Source organism: Peromyscus leucopus, chromosome 14 (assembly GCF_004664715.2).
Source record: "Peromyscus leucopus breed LL Stock chromosome 14, UCI_PerLeu_2.1, whole genome shotgun sequence".
NCBI classification, from domain to species: domain Eukaryota; kingdom Metazoa; phylum Chordata; class Mammalia; order Rodentia; family Cricetidae; genus Peromyscus; species Peromyscus leucopus.
The window spans coordinates 83,234,408-83,248,428 of NC_051075.1; the positions used below are offsets into that span (position 1 = coordinate 83,234,408).

Here is a 14,021-nt window from a genome sequence, read left to right on the forward strand (position 1 = left end):
GTTACTAAGTTTTAAATTTCCAAAGTGCTAATATGTAACACAAACAATAATTTAAGAATCGTAACTTTCCCCCCCTTCTACTTCTAGAGCCTTTTAGAAGATCCTTATCCGAGGGTCCGTTCCACAGGCATCCTTGGTGTTTGTAAAATAACGTGTAAATACTGGGAAATGATGCCCCCAACCATTCTCGTTGACCTCTTGAAGAAAGTCACAGGGGAGCTGGCGTTTGATACAAGTTCAGCTGATGTTCGTTGTTCTGTTTTTAAGGTAGGGTTTTTAAAGGTATAAAGGTAACATTTTATTGTAGAATAGTTTTGTAGAACTACAGCGGTTTTTAGGGAATAGAGAAAAGGGGGGAAATGTTAGAAAATCACATATTGTCCTACTCAATAGGGATATGTTACTGATACTGTAGTTGTTTTTCTTTTTCTCCTCCCCACTCCCCTTTTTGTTTTTTTGAGACAGAGTTTCTCGGTGTTACAGTTCTGGCTCTCTACTCACTTTGTAGACCAGGCTGGCCTTGAACTAGCAGAGATCCACCTGCCTGTGCCTCCCAAGTACTGGGATTAAAGGTATGCACCTATACCACCCGGCTGTGGTTGTATTTCTAGACCAAAACTTTACCTTTTTTTTTTTTTTTTTTTGGTAAAATTTTATTTATTTTTAAAATTAAAAAAGTATTTTATGTGTATGGGTGATTTGGGTATATGTTATGTGTGTACCTGGTGCCCATGGATGCCAGACTAGAGTATTAGATTCCATGGAACTACAGCTACAGATGGTTGTTAGCCTTCATATAGGTGCTGGGAATTGAACTTAGGTCCTCTACTAGAGTAGCCAGAGGCATTGGGTCCTGGAGCGGGTCTTTTTTTTTTTTTTTTTCCCAAATTTAACTTTTTATTGATTCTTTTGGATTTCACATCATGCATCTTGATCCCACTCATCTCCCCGTCTTTTCCCATCTGCCTTCTACCCTTGTAAATCACCCCTCCTCCAGGATAAAACAAGATAAAATTTAAAAGAAAATCTCGTGGAGGCTGTAGTGTGCCACAGTGAGTCACGTAGTCCTTTAGTCCATATAGTGTTACTTGCAAGTATTCATTGCATTGAGTTGTTGGTCTGGTTTGAGGTCTCTGGTTTTTGCTACATCATCAATACTGGGCCCTCACTGGGACTCCTCTTGGATGTCCTGTTGTTCTGTGTCATGGAGATTCTGTAATATTGAGTCTGCAGGCCCAATCCCTTCACGTGATCCCACAGATCATAGATGGGGTAGATGATGGGATGGGCCAACTTATAGCTCTAGTTCCGGGTCTGGGTGGTTGCTGGGTTGCTCAGCCCGCCAGCTCTCCTTCATCTTCAACACCAGAGTGAGCTCTTCAGTACTGCCCCTCCTATGTAGTAAGGAACAAGGGGCAGGACTGATTTTCCTGCTCTCATGTTGTGTTGCCCACACCTACACTACCAAGTTCAGCTCTAGTGTGTTGCCTTGTTGAGATGTAAGGGCCACTTTGCCTAGTGCTGCAGCTGGTGAGAGGCAGGGCCAACTCTCGCTCTAGTGACCTCAGGGACAGCTCTCCCACCTACCACAGGCCTCAAGGGACATGGTGGGGGGGGGGCTTTTCTCCCTTGCCACACCACCGTATGGTAGATAAGGGGTGGGGCTCGTTCTCTTACAATCACGTTCTCAGGGCCAGCTCACCCATGCCCTGGAGCTGGTCTTAAATGTGGGTGCTGGAAATTGAACTTGAATCCTTTGCAGTTGCATATGATTTTAATTGCTGAGCCATCTCTTCAAGTCGCCAAATTAAGCTTTTAAAATTCAAATTTAAAGTATTTTCTAGCCAGGTGTGTAGTCAAGACTTTTATAATAGCAGAGATACTCAGGAAGGTGAGGCGAGAGGATTCTGAGTTTGGAGTCTACCTGAGTTGCCTAGAGAACCTGTTTCAAAGAAGAGACATGTTTTCTATATAAAATGTCTACTTTCCATAGTACTAGTCTTTGGGTTGGGTAGTTTTCTAGCACTATAGAAGTCCTCATTTTTGCCTCTGTGGGATGTCTTGCTGGCCATCTCACCAGCTCCAAGCATGCCTTCCATGTGGAACTTGGATGAAGGTGGTGCTTTCTGGCAGGAATAGGACTCAACATCAATTAGATGTTTCCTGCCTAAATGTTTTATTGGTGTATTCTGATTTTGAAATGCTTTTCTCTTTTTCTCTGTAGTGCTTGCCCATTATTTTGGATAACAAACTGAGCCACCCATTATTAGAACAACTTTTGCCACCACTCAGGTACAGTCTCCACGATAATTCAGAGAAAGTGAGGGTGGCTTTTGTGGACTTGTTGCTGAAAATCAAAGCTGTGAGAGCTGCAAAGGTAAGGAGGACTGTAGCATGAATCTTAAAGGTTCTTATTAATAAAATCAAACCTGAGGCGAGTTATTGGGGTCCATGCTGGTAGATCAGAGAGACAGAACTGGCCACAGCTATCTCACCTTGCCATTTCCTCAGCTGGTCCTGTTTCCTTAGACTGGAAGCCTCTGAGTCCTCATCCGGAATGAATCTCAGCTGAACTGTTGCTTGAAAGCCTGAAGCTTAACCAGCCAAATGCCTAACCAGCCAAAATGCCTCTAGTTTCTGGTCCTCACGCCTTATATAGCTTTCTATTTTCTACCACCACTCCCTGGGATTAAAGGCTGGCTTTCTGGGATTAAAGGCGTGTCACCATGCTTGGCTATTTCCAATGTGGCCTTGAACTCAGAGATCCAGAGGGATTTCTATCTCTGGAATGCTAGGATTAAAGGTGTGAGTGCCACCATTTTCTAGCCTTTGTATCTAGTGGCTGTCTGTTCTCTGACCCCAGATAAATTTATTAGAATACACAATATTTTGGGGAACACAATACCCCCACAGAGGACGTTCTTGGAGAAGACTGAAATGCACAAAGCACATTTGTGATCACCCAACAGAAAGACTGTTTAATTCTGAGAACCTTTACAGTTACATTTTAATCAGTTTGATAACCAGTGTATTGCTAGATTGTCATAAAACTTTGTTTTGTGTTTCTCGTGGAAAGTTCTAGAAATACCAACGCATGTTCCTTTTTGGAAAGACACTAATAATATAAGTAATCACCTTTACATATTTTTAAGACATTATTCTTGTGTGGTGGGGCATGTGTGTACAGTATACTTGGAGGTCAGAGTCAGGTCAGTTGTGGGAATTGGTGCTTTCCTTCCACCGTGTGGTTCCCAGGGAGTGAGCGCAGATTGTCAGACTTGGTGACAAGCACCTTTATCTGCTGAACCATCTTGCAGGTCTTCCCCTTACATTTTCATTACATGTTAAACATTGAAATGTTTGATGTATCTATACATAGTTAGCACTTGGTAAGAACTTAAATATTACTTATTACTTGCAAAGGTTAGCTGAAATCTTTCCTGTTTTTATAGACCAAGGAATTGCTTGTAACATGGTAAATGTGCACTGGGCATGGGCCACTTTATCGGCATAATAAAGAAGACATAGGAGTTGTCCTCTTCCCAGCTCCAATTTAGTTTTATTTCCTTGATACTGGGCATTGAACTCAGGGCCTCATGAATGCTAGGCAGGTGCTCTACCACTGAGACAAGAGAATTTCAAGTTCAAAAGGAGTTCAAGGCTAGCCTGGGCAAATGATAACATTTAGTGCCTGCCTATCCTTGGAAATATCCATTGCCAAGAGCATTGTCACCCACATGTCTGCTAGTATGCTGTTCAGAGTGACAACTTGTGCTTTGTACTCACGTATAACTTATCTGGACTTGGCCCTTGGCCAAGAAGTGTGTGTGTGTGTGTGTGTGTGTGTGTGTGTGTGTGTGTGTGTGTGTGTTGGGGTAAGGATAGAAATGGGCAAAGGAGCTGCCCAGGTGCCAGAAGCCTGTGCTAGAGTTGACGTTGTAGCTTAGTTGGTAGAACACCTGTGTTATATACACAAAGATGGTGTATGCCTGTAATTCTAGCACTCAGGAGGTGGAGACAGGAAGATCAGGCATTTAAGGTAATCATTCTTTAGTCAGATACAAAATGTGTTTGGGGTTGGCCAGGATACTTGAGACCCTGATTGAAAACACAAAAAACAAACCACCACCAACAAACAGAGCTAATTCTGTCTCTTGTGGAGTATGTGATTGTGGGAGCTCCAGAGCTGGACAAGGAGACTGCGGTAGAAAGAGCAGGCCAGCAGTCCTAGTGTATTGAGGAAGGATGCTCTGAGTCTCTTAAGAGAGATGAGTAGGGTGCTTATTTCAAAACTATTAATAGGTTAAAAAAATTATTGTTACTAGATCAGTTAATGGATTAGTGGATCTCAAATGTAGAAATGATCAGCTTGATTAATCAGAGCTATAATTTGTGCATTAATCATGCTAAGGAATCAGTTGACCTTTCTACAGCCTCATTCTATGTTACATGTTACATTTCTTTAAAACGTAGACTTGTTACTTTGGCTCACAGAAAAGTCAGATTCTGATACAGCTACTTGAAATGATTTTTCTTGAATATAAAAATTAGTTCTTTGTTATATTCTGGAAGCTTCAGCAGTTTTCAAGATTGTAGGAACTATTGATTATTTCATTTTGCATGTTTCCACTTTTACTCTCTAGTTTTGGAAAATATGCCCCATGGAGGACATTTTGGTTCGCCTCGAAATGGACTCTCGGCCTGTGTCTCGGCGCCTGGTGAGCCTCATCTTCAATTCTTTTCTGCCTGTGAACCAGCCAGAGGAGGTGTGGTGCGAGCGATGTGTCACACTGATCCAGATGAACCGTGCAGCTGCCAGGAAGTTCTACCAGTATGCCCACGAGCACACCGCCAGCACCAACATAGGTCTGCATCTCTGCTTCCCCTGTCCTGCTGCCTCTCCCCAGCGTACTGCATGGTACAGATGCTCACTGTTTGTCACTGAGTAAGCTTCGTGCTCTCTGGCATCTCTTAGGGATTTGCCTGAAAGTAATACTCTTTACTGTTTGAGATCCTAGTTTCCTAATCAGAAAGTTAATTTTATAGAAGATTCATGTATTTGTTGATTATCTTAACCACTTTAGCAAAGCTCATCCACGTCATCCGCCACTGCTTGAATGCCTGTATCCAGAGGACTCTGCGAGAGTGCCCAGAGGCCCATAAGGAGTGCGAAAAGGAGAACGCCAGTGTGAGTGCCTCTCTTACTTCTCATTTCTGTACCAATGTATAGGATGTTTTTATTCCCACTTGTTCCAGTAAAGATGCTTAAGTACGGTTTGTGAAAAGTCATAAACTACATTTTTTAAAGAATTGTAGTATATCTTTTGTACTTTTAGATCCTGGAGGAATATTAAAAAAAAAAAAAATTCTTACTCTTGGCAACCTTATCCCATATTTTTCTGCTCTGAGCATCTCTGCCTTTGATTCCTTGGGTGTAATACTGTTTGTTGAGCTAAATTCTGGACATGGAGCTGGTGGTGTCTGTCAGAGTTACTGATAGAAACATTTTGGGGATGAACTTCTGGATGCAAGCTTTTTGTAGAATTGTCTTTAGTTAGCTGCTTTGTCTTTAAAACTTAATGTGACCAATAATAGCCAGTTAAGACTTAAATACACTTACTGCTTGCAAGCACAAGCAGTATCTTTTGTTTTTTTTTTTTTGTTTCTCTGTGTAGTTTTGGAGCCGGTCCTGGATCTCAATCTGTAGACCAGGCTGGCCTCGGACTCACAGCGATCTACCTGGCTCTGCCTCCCGAGTGCTAGGATTAAAGGTGTGCACCATGGCCGCCTGGCCTGCAAGCAGTATCTTAAGCTTATATATGGGCACTTCGAAGTTTTCTTTTTTTTGTAGTACCCAAATTGATTAGAAATCTGTCATAGAAGAAAATCACAAAACCAATTTTTCCTTTGCTAAAGTTCTGTGCTAGTATTTTTACTACACGGCCAGGTCCTGGGGCTGGCTACCCTGTGACCCATCTAGAAAGGGTAGGCAGTTATGTTCAGACTGCCTCTTCCATGGGGTGACTTCACTGCCAGTGTCATGGTTATCTCAGTGTTTCTCCCATTGCGTCTTGACAGGAACTAGCCCACCCCTGGGGAGATGGCCTTTCCCCTTTGTCCCTTGTTTGGCTAGTTTGGTCTGAAATTGGTCACTAGAAACTGCTGAAGAAATACAGGAAAGATGTGCAGTAGAGGGATGCCCCGCCTGCAGGGCTACAACGGGTTCTCGACCACCCTAAGGAGGGAATGTAGGGACAGGAGATACAAAGGAAAATACACAAAGTCTGGATTTTGATCAAGGTGCAACTTTGTTTTCTCCAAAAGGGTTTATATAGTTTCTGCAGGGTAGGGGGAGCAAGAAGCTGTCATCTGCATAAGGTGGGGCAAGCTAACAGGATGTTTGTATAGGGTGTTTCAGGGTGAGAGGGTCAAGGGCTCTGACTCAGTGTCCTGTTGCTAGGCAACCTGACTGTAAACTGATCTAGTTCCCTGTCTTATTGGGGGTCTGTATTTTTCCACTAACTAGAGATTCTGTCCTTGTCCTTGACAGAGGGAGAGGAGTACATAGAACACTGTGATTTCACATTTGTACCTTGGCTGACCAGTGCCTTTTCACGTGCTCAAAGCTATCTGATTGGTAGAGTTCAAGCCCTTTTTACCCTCCCTGCATTGTAGATAGGGTGTGTGAAGCGTTTCAGGAGACTTAGCTGGGCCCCCATGTCAATTTTGTGCTCTAATCAGTAGGTGATCTACTGATCTACAGATCAGCCTGCCACATGAGGTAGTTGGCATTGACAGACATGGGTAAACATCCTGCTGTGGACCACTGTAGCCTTATGACTGGGATTGAAAATGACCTTAGAAATGTGAACATGAGTTTGGTAATGTACTAGTTGAGAATTTCTTTACCCTTGTGGCTAGATACTACTGAGAAAGCTTGCTATATCTTTTATGTGAGGTTCTGTATCATTAGAAAAGACAATGATTTCCATTTTACCTTGTGCACAAAATACCTAATTTGTTAAATAAATTCTCATTCTTGGTTGATGGGTTCAGAGTACATAGCTTCGTAACATTGTAACCCATGTTAGAAAAAATATATAACTTGTCATATAGTTATCCTAAGAATACATATGTAGTTAAAATGTTTTGTTTTGGAGATTGTCTCACTATGTAGCCCTGGCTGTCCTGGAAGTTCCAGGGTGGCTTTGAACTGATGATAATCCTCCTTCCTATGCCTCCTGAGTTCGGGTTTATAAGCACACACTACCATGCCCAAGTTTTTGAAGAACTCTTAAAATTTTCTCATGGTGCAAGGCATATACCTTTAATCCCAACACTTGGGTGGCAGAGCCAGATGGATCGTTGAGTTCAAGGCCAGCTTGGTCTACATAATGAGTTCCAGGAGAGCCTGGGCTATGTAGAGAGACTCTGTCTCAAATAAACAAACAAATAAACAAACACACAAACAACTTTCTCATGGCCATCTAGTAACATCCAAAGATATTCTGTACTAAAATAAAATTCTGGAACTATTACTTAGGAGCCTAGTATTGCTAAAGTATTTTAGCCTAGCCTGCTAAAGTAAAATAAAGACCCATTACTTAAGAGCCTAGTACATTATTCAAGTGTTATTCTCGAAGAGGAAATGTGGGTTTCATAAATTTTAATAAGGCTGTTGTGCTAAAATATTGAGCTTCTGTGGTTTATTTTAAAATAAACTTCTATTTCTTAGGCTGGTAGTACCTAGTGGTTACATGCTGTAATGCTCAGTGTAAATGTAAATGTGCTCCAATAAATTCCTTTTCTGTTCACAGAGTTAGAGCATAGAAAAGGTTAAACCCAGGGTGAAAACTTCGCTCAGTTTGTCATATTGTTCTTGGTAGCATCCAAACTACTAACAGGGTGTTCTATCAATCTGATTGCCTTATCACATTTCAAAGCATTTAGTGCATGCTGACATAGCTAACTATGGAGAAACTATGTTTGCTTCTTTGTATTCTTATTAATCAAACTCAGTTTTGTACTCACATTTGAATGGTTAAAACTAAGCTGAGTCACCTTCTCATCTCAGCGTTAGGAAACTACTTCATCCATCTTGTGTCTGTATCTCCATGGTTGTCACTGTTGTACAAGTCACAAGCCAGGTCTGATCACCAGCTCTGGAGAGAGGGATTTTGTACGCATGTCTAGTTTGCACTGAGCATTCTGATATGGTGTTGTTTTGTATTACCAGCACAATAGGAAACTATAAACAAGTTTGTTTTTCAGTAAGCTATAGAAACCTGTGATTTTAGGGGTTGTTGACATCTATGAGTTGTATCCTGCTAGCCTCAGAAAAAAGTGTTCAGCAGCAGTGCCTGCTGGGGCAGGCATGTTGTACAGCCTTGCTCAGCATTTGCCTTGTAGTGTAGTGTAATCCCATTTGCTTGGGGCGTGTGGTAAAGAGTGCTAGTTTCTGATTTTAGAAACATTTTAATTCATACAGACTGTTTCACTATAGAATATTGAGTTAATTTAGATTTTATTTCTTGGGTGGAATTTGGAAACACATCTACCTTCCAGATACAGATAGGTTCTAAAGTAGTGAAGAAAGTTTTACTGTGCCATGGAAGTTAACATTACAGTTTTACATTGTTTTGTGTCTGCAATTCTGAGATGTGGTTTTGAAGCTAGTACATTTGTCTCTTACTACATGTCATTGGATTCTTTCACAGTAACATTATTCATGTCTTAGGTACTAGACAAAACATTGTCAGTGAATGACACTGCGTCCATGGCGGGTCTGCTAGAAATCATTGTGATCCTCTGGAAGAACATCCAGAGAAGTCTGGAAAATAATAAAGAGGCCAAAGTTTATACCATTAACAAGTTTGCATCTGTGCTTCCAGAGTATCTGAAGGTGTTCAAGGTAAGTCTGGGCCATTCTTATGAGTAAGGTGCTTTGTGGTGACATTGGTTTCTTCTTTAGTGGAAGGGTGTGGTGGCCCTCACCTTGTCACGAGTTTAGCATATCTCCCTCCCTGGGTATCCTTGGTACCCAGGGTACTGTCTCAGGTGAGCCCTTAGCTTTTCTTTCTGATGTTGGAGATCTAATCTGTTTGCAGTTTTAGGAAGAAAATTCTGTCTTATGAACAGAATGTTCCATCTTGTAGGCACTTCCTAAGGTGTTTGAGTGTACACAGGAAACAGATCTCTCTGTGGTATTAATTGTGTCTGTGTTATCAAGGCAGACAGATTAGATCAATTTAATTAAAAGAGATTTTTAGGTGCTGGGGAGATAGCTTATTTGGTAAGGTGCCTCCTGTTCCGTCATGAGTACCTGAGTTTGATCTATAGCACCCATATAAAAGTGGGGCATAGAAGCATGTGTTTATAATGGGGAGACTGAGACAGGAGGATCCAGGGCTTACTGGCCAGTCTTAATTAAATTGGTGAATTTTAGGTTCAATGAGAGATTCTGTCTCAATGAAAAGGTGAAGAGTGATTGAAGAAGATGCTTACCAAAAACATGAACTCATACAATAAAGCTTTATATAAATATGTATATATATGCATATATATAAAATATATTAAATACATAAATACATTAAAATACATTTTTAAAGGTATTCTTGGATAATTTTTATATACTTGCTTTATTTTGATGCTATTCACTGCTTCCATTCTTTTCTCTTATTCCCCTCTCACTCTCTGAGTTCTTTCTTCCCAACATGCCCTCTTTAAGCCTTTTTAAAATTTTTTAATCTCCTGAGTTTAATTAAGTTGCTTGCTTGCATATACATGGGTATGGGCTTATTTACTAGATCATGGACAAGAAAGATGTCTTTTCATCCATCTGCCATTAACTGCCAATAGCTCCTCAGCGAGGAGTGGGGTCTCATGAGCTTATTCTGTGCTGGAATGTTGATGGGACCAATCTTGTCTAGGTCTTGTGCAGCTAACCACAGCCTCTCTGAATTTATGGGTGCTATGGCCACGTCACGTCCAGAAAACATAGCAATTTTCTCCATTCTTTGGCTCTTGCACTTTCTTCTGCTCCCTCTTCTGGGTGTTTCCTGAGCGTTGGTGGGGAGGGAATAGATAGAGGTGGCCCATTTGGAGCTGAGCGCTCAGCAGTCATTCTCAGTACTTTGGCCTGTTATGGTCTCTGCATTAATTGATGTCTTCCTCAAAAATAGCCGCCTCTGACCAAGGTTGAAACCGGCCTCAATCTATGGGTATAAGCCTACAGATTTAGAAAGCAGTTTTACAGCATACCTGTGATTGGAATTTTCTTTGTGCTACTAAACAGCTCCCAAATAAAGACATGGAGATTTAACTTTAATTTCGAATGCTCAGCCTTAGCTTAGGCTTGTCCCACTAGCTCTTTTAACTTAATTTAGCCTGTTTCTGTTCATCTGTGTTTTGCCTTGGGGCTTTTTACCTTTTGTTGCATGAATCCTAATTGGTCTTATAATAAAAACCCAGAGCCAGATATCAGGGTGAAAGGTGAAAGATCAGAGAAGCAGAGCAGCCAGCCACTATCTCTTAACCCACCTACTCCTCAGCCTGAAAGAGAGCGAGTTCCTGTCTCCTCCTGCCTTGTATTTCCTTCTCTGCCCAGCCATATCACTTCCTATCTCAACCTTCCTAGTGCTGGGATTAAAGGTGTTAATTCCACTGCCCGACTTTTGTGTTTAATCTAGTGCTTTGTTCTGTCTTTTGATCTTCAGGCAAATTTTATTTGTTCAAAATATCACCACAACCTTTCTTTCATTTCAGTTATGTCCTGCTTCTTCCATGTCTGTCTGGCCGGCCCCTGGCATCTTTTTCTTTCTTCTTCGAGCCTAAATTAACCTACTTACTCTCCCTGCCCGGAAGTCCCACCTTTACCTCCTCCCAGAATATTGACCATTCAGCTTTTTATTAGACCAGTCAGGTGCCTTAGGCAGGCAAGGTAAAATAGCAACACATCTTTACATAATTAAACAAATGTAACACATCTTTACATAGTTAAATATGCTTCAAGATAAACAAATGCAACACATCTCTACATAGTTAAACAAATGCAACACATCTTTACATAGTTAAACAAATATTTCACAATATAAATAAACACATACCCATTTAGCAAAGCAAAAGCAGTTGCTTTCCTCCTAGGACTTAGACCTTAGCCATGGCTTTTGACCAATTTCATAGTACTAGGAATGACATCAATCCTGTGGAGTAGGCCTTAACCCAATTTTTTTAAACAAAGTGGTTGGTTATCTCCTCAACAGTTGTGCCACTATTACACCATCGGGGACATCTTGCCTGGCACATCAGTATTGTTTGTTTCAGGGTCCACTGCAGGGAAAGACCATCAATGACTTCTCTAGCAGCTTGCATATCAAGCCAGCCTGATGGAGGAAGTTTTTTGCCCAGTTCTAGCTTGATTTCTGTTTGTCCTGCAATCACTGTGTAGTACCTTCAGCAATTAGGTCTTACCATCTATTTCTGGTAGTCATCCAAGAACACTGGCAATAGCCTGTGCTATTTTAGTTTCCTCTGTGGCCTCCCTTATCAACTGAGAGAAATCCCATGCCTGGCACTAGGATTTTCATTTAGTAACCTATGTTTTCTAGGAGGAGCATTAGCTACTCATGCAGAGTACTGCTGTTCAATCACTGTTAATAAGAAGCCTATTTTTAATTAGCTTACGAAGGAGTGACTTTCTATAAGGCTTTTTAATACCTTCCTGGTTTTAGTTAATCCTCCCCATATTTTCTTCTCTCCCTCCTCTCCCTACTCCTATTCATACCATTCCATCCTTGATATTCTCCGTTTGCTTTTATAAAACATGCACAAAGAAGATATTTTTAGTTGGCAGATGAAAAAATTTTATACTTTGAACTAGACCTGCATACGGAGAGAGATGTGTAGCTGGGTCTGTTTGAGGGGCCCCAGGCAGTGTGATCAGATTCTGTCCCCAGTGCATGAGCTGGTTTTCTGGATCCCGTAACCTATGGTCGGACACTTTGCTCACTCTTCATGCAGCAGGGAGGGGCTTGGTCCTGCCTCAACTGAATGTACCAGGCTTAGCTGTCCTCCTGTGGGAGAACTTATATTTTTTGTAGGGGTGGATGAGGGGTGAGTTGGCGGGGTGGGGTGGGGTGTGGGGGCATGGGAGTGGGGGAGAGAAGGAGGTGGGGAGGGAGCAGGAGGAGGGATGAGAGGGAATCTGGTTGGTATGTAAAATGAATAAATAAATAAATTTCTCCAATGGGGGGAAAATTTTTTTGTACTTTTTAAGTGTGATGTTTTAGAGTATGTGTAACTTGTGGGATGGTTAAATTGAGCTACTAAATGCATTACCCACATATTTATCATGTATTATATTCTGTTCAGGATTTCCAAAAATATTTCATTGCTATTTACTCTTGCCATCTTGTTTAATTAGATACTGGGAGTTAGGGGTCAAGGTGGCCACAATAATTGAATGCAGGTGAATAATATATCTGACTTTAATTTTGTTCCTCTTTCTGTGTTCATGCTTATTTTCGGGAACTCATCAGTATGGCTGGTTTAGCTAGCCTGCTTGCCCTGAGGACCCCTTGTCTCTACTTTCTGAGCACTGCAATTACAGATAGGCTGCCACACCCACCCAGAACGTATGTGGGTTCTGGGAATCCTTGCTCCAGTCTCCAAACTTGAATGGCAAGGACTTTAACCACTGAGCCGTCTCCCCATCCATTATGTAGTGTTCTCCATGGATTCTGAGTAATTAAAATCTGCTCAGCTTACATTATTGTTGCAATAATAGGACTAATTAAGCTACAGTTTATTGCACTTGGTACACTTTATGTTTCACCTTGCCCATTTTCTTGTGATTTGGTTCATTCAGTCTTTAATAGCATTCTGCATTTTAGGAGGAGGAAACTGACGGAATTCAGGCACTTTCCTATGTTTTACCAGTTTTTTGGTGTAGGATCTGATTAGACTGAGATTCATTTTGTAGCTCCAAAGCATGTGCATTCCCTCTAACAACATTGCCTGGTTCGTCTTGTATAATACTATCCGAATAGCTCTGTTCTCTTAAAAGTTATGTTCAGGATAAATTATTAGTTAGCTTTTCCCATTCATCCTGATTGTTTTGAAAGTAAATATAGTTCCATGACTCTACTTGGTGCAGTTAGTGTTTGCTGCCTAGTGAAGGTGGTGTAGAAATGTCAGGATGCTTGATTCAAGTAGTCTCATCCTCAAACCTGAGGGCCACCTTCAGATTTGATTTTCTCTAGATATTGGAATAATTATTGGATATTGAGCAACTGTGGACATACCCTATTGCTGATCCTGTGTTAGCTTCATGTTTCTTTTTGTGTTTCTAGGACGAGCGCTGCAAGATCCCTTTGTTCATGCTAATGTCCTTCTTGCCAGCCTCTGCTGTCCCTGTGTTCAGGTATGCTGCCTCAAAGCAAGAATCTGTCCTGTGGGGTTTTCTGTCTGTCACCTGCTCTGTGTTTCTCCTTCCTGCCTTGCCCTCTGTGTAGAGAGATTGTCAGGACTTGATTTCAGTGGACTCTGAAGCTGTCACAGAGAGACCATGAGGAACTGGGCATGCCCATGATGTCTGGACATTTAGTCTAATATCCAGAGGGGCAAGCTCTAGAGTCTGTGGTCACTGTTGACCACACGTGGCTCCAAGTACTTAGACTGTGCTGTGAGTACATGTTAAAGTGGTGTTTTCAAGAGGAGGAGTAAATGAGCTGCTGAAATCCATTTCTCTAATTCTCTTTACACTTTATGTAGTTAGCACACAACCTTTTTTATGTGGCTGGTGAGCAAATGGAGGTCCTTTGGTCACTGAACTTCTATTAATGTACTATTTCAAAAAGTGTGTGCATGCGTGTGTACCCGAGTGTATGTACACCATGTGTATGCAGGAGCCTGTGGAGGTCAGAAGATGTTGGATCCCTTAGAATTGGAGTTACAAGTGATTGTGAGCCACCATGTGGGTGCTTGGAACTGAATTTGAGTCCCATACAAGAGCAGTAAATGCT

General features: G+C 41.5%; 1 protein-coding gene across 4 annotated transcripts in view; it reads left to right on the top strand.

Annotated features, from left to right (window-relative positions):
• The window catches only part of Ncapg2 (non-SMC condensin II complex subunit G2), a 67,389-nt gene that overhangs the window by 22,589 nt on the left and 30,779 nt on the right, over positions 1 to 14,021 (top strand). For all 4 annotated transcript variants that reach the window (XM_028880924.2, XM_028880922.2, XM_028880923.2 and 1 more), the window contains 6 exons: positions 88 to 267; positions 2,225 to 2,377; positions 4,644 to 4,866; positions 5,085 to 5,188; positions 8,738 to 8,911; positions 13,350 to 13,420. In XM_028880924.2, the coding sequence (XP_028736757.1) occupies positions 88 to 267; positions 2,225 to 2,377; positions 4,644 to 4,866; positions 5,085 to 5,188; positions 8,738 to 8,911; positions 13,350 to 13,420 (905 nt within the window). The remainder of the gene's footprint in view (positions 1 to 87; positions 268 to 2,224; positions 2,378 to 4,643; positions 4,867 to 5,084; positions 5,189 to 8,737; positions 8,912 to 13,349; positions 13,421 to 14,021) is intronic.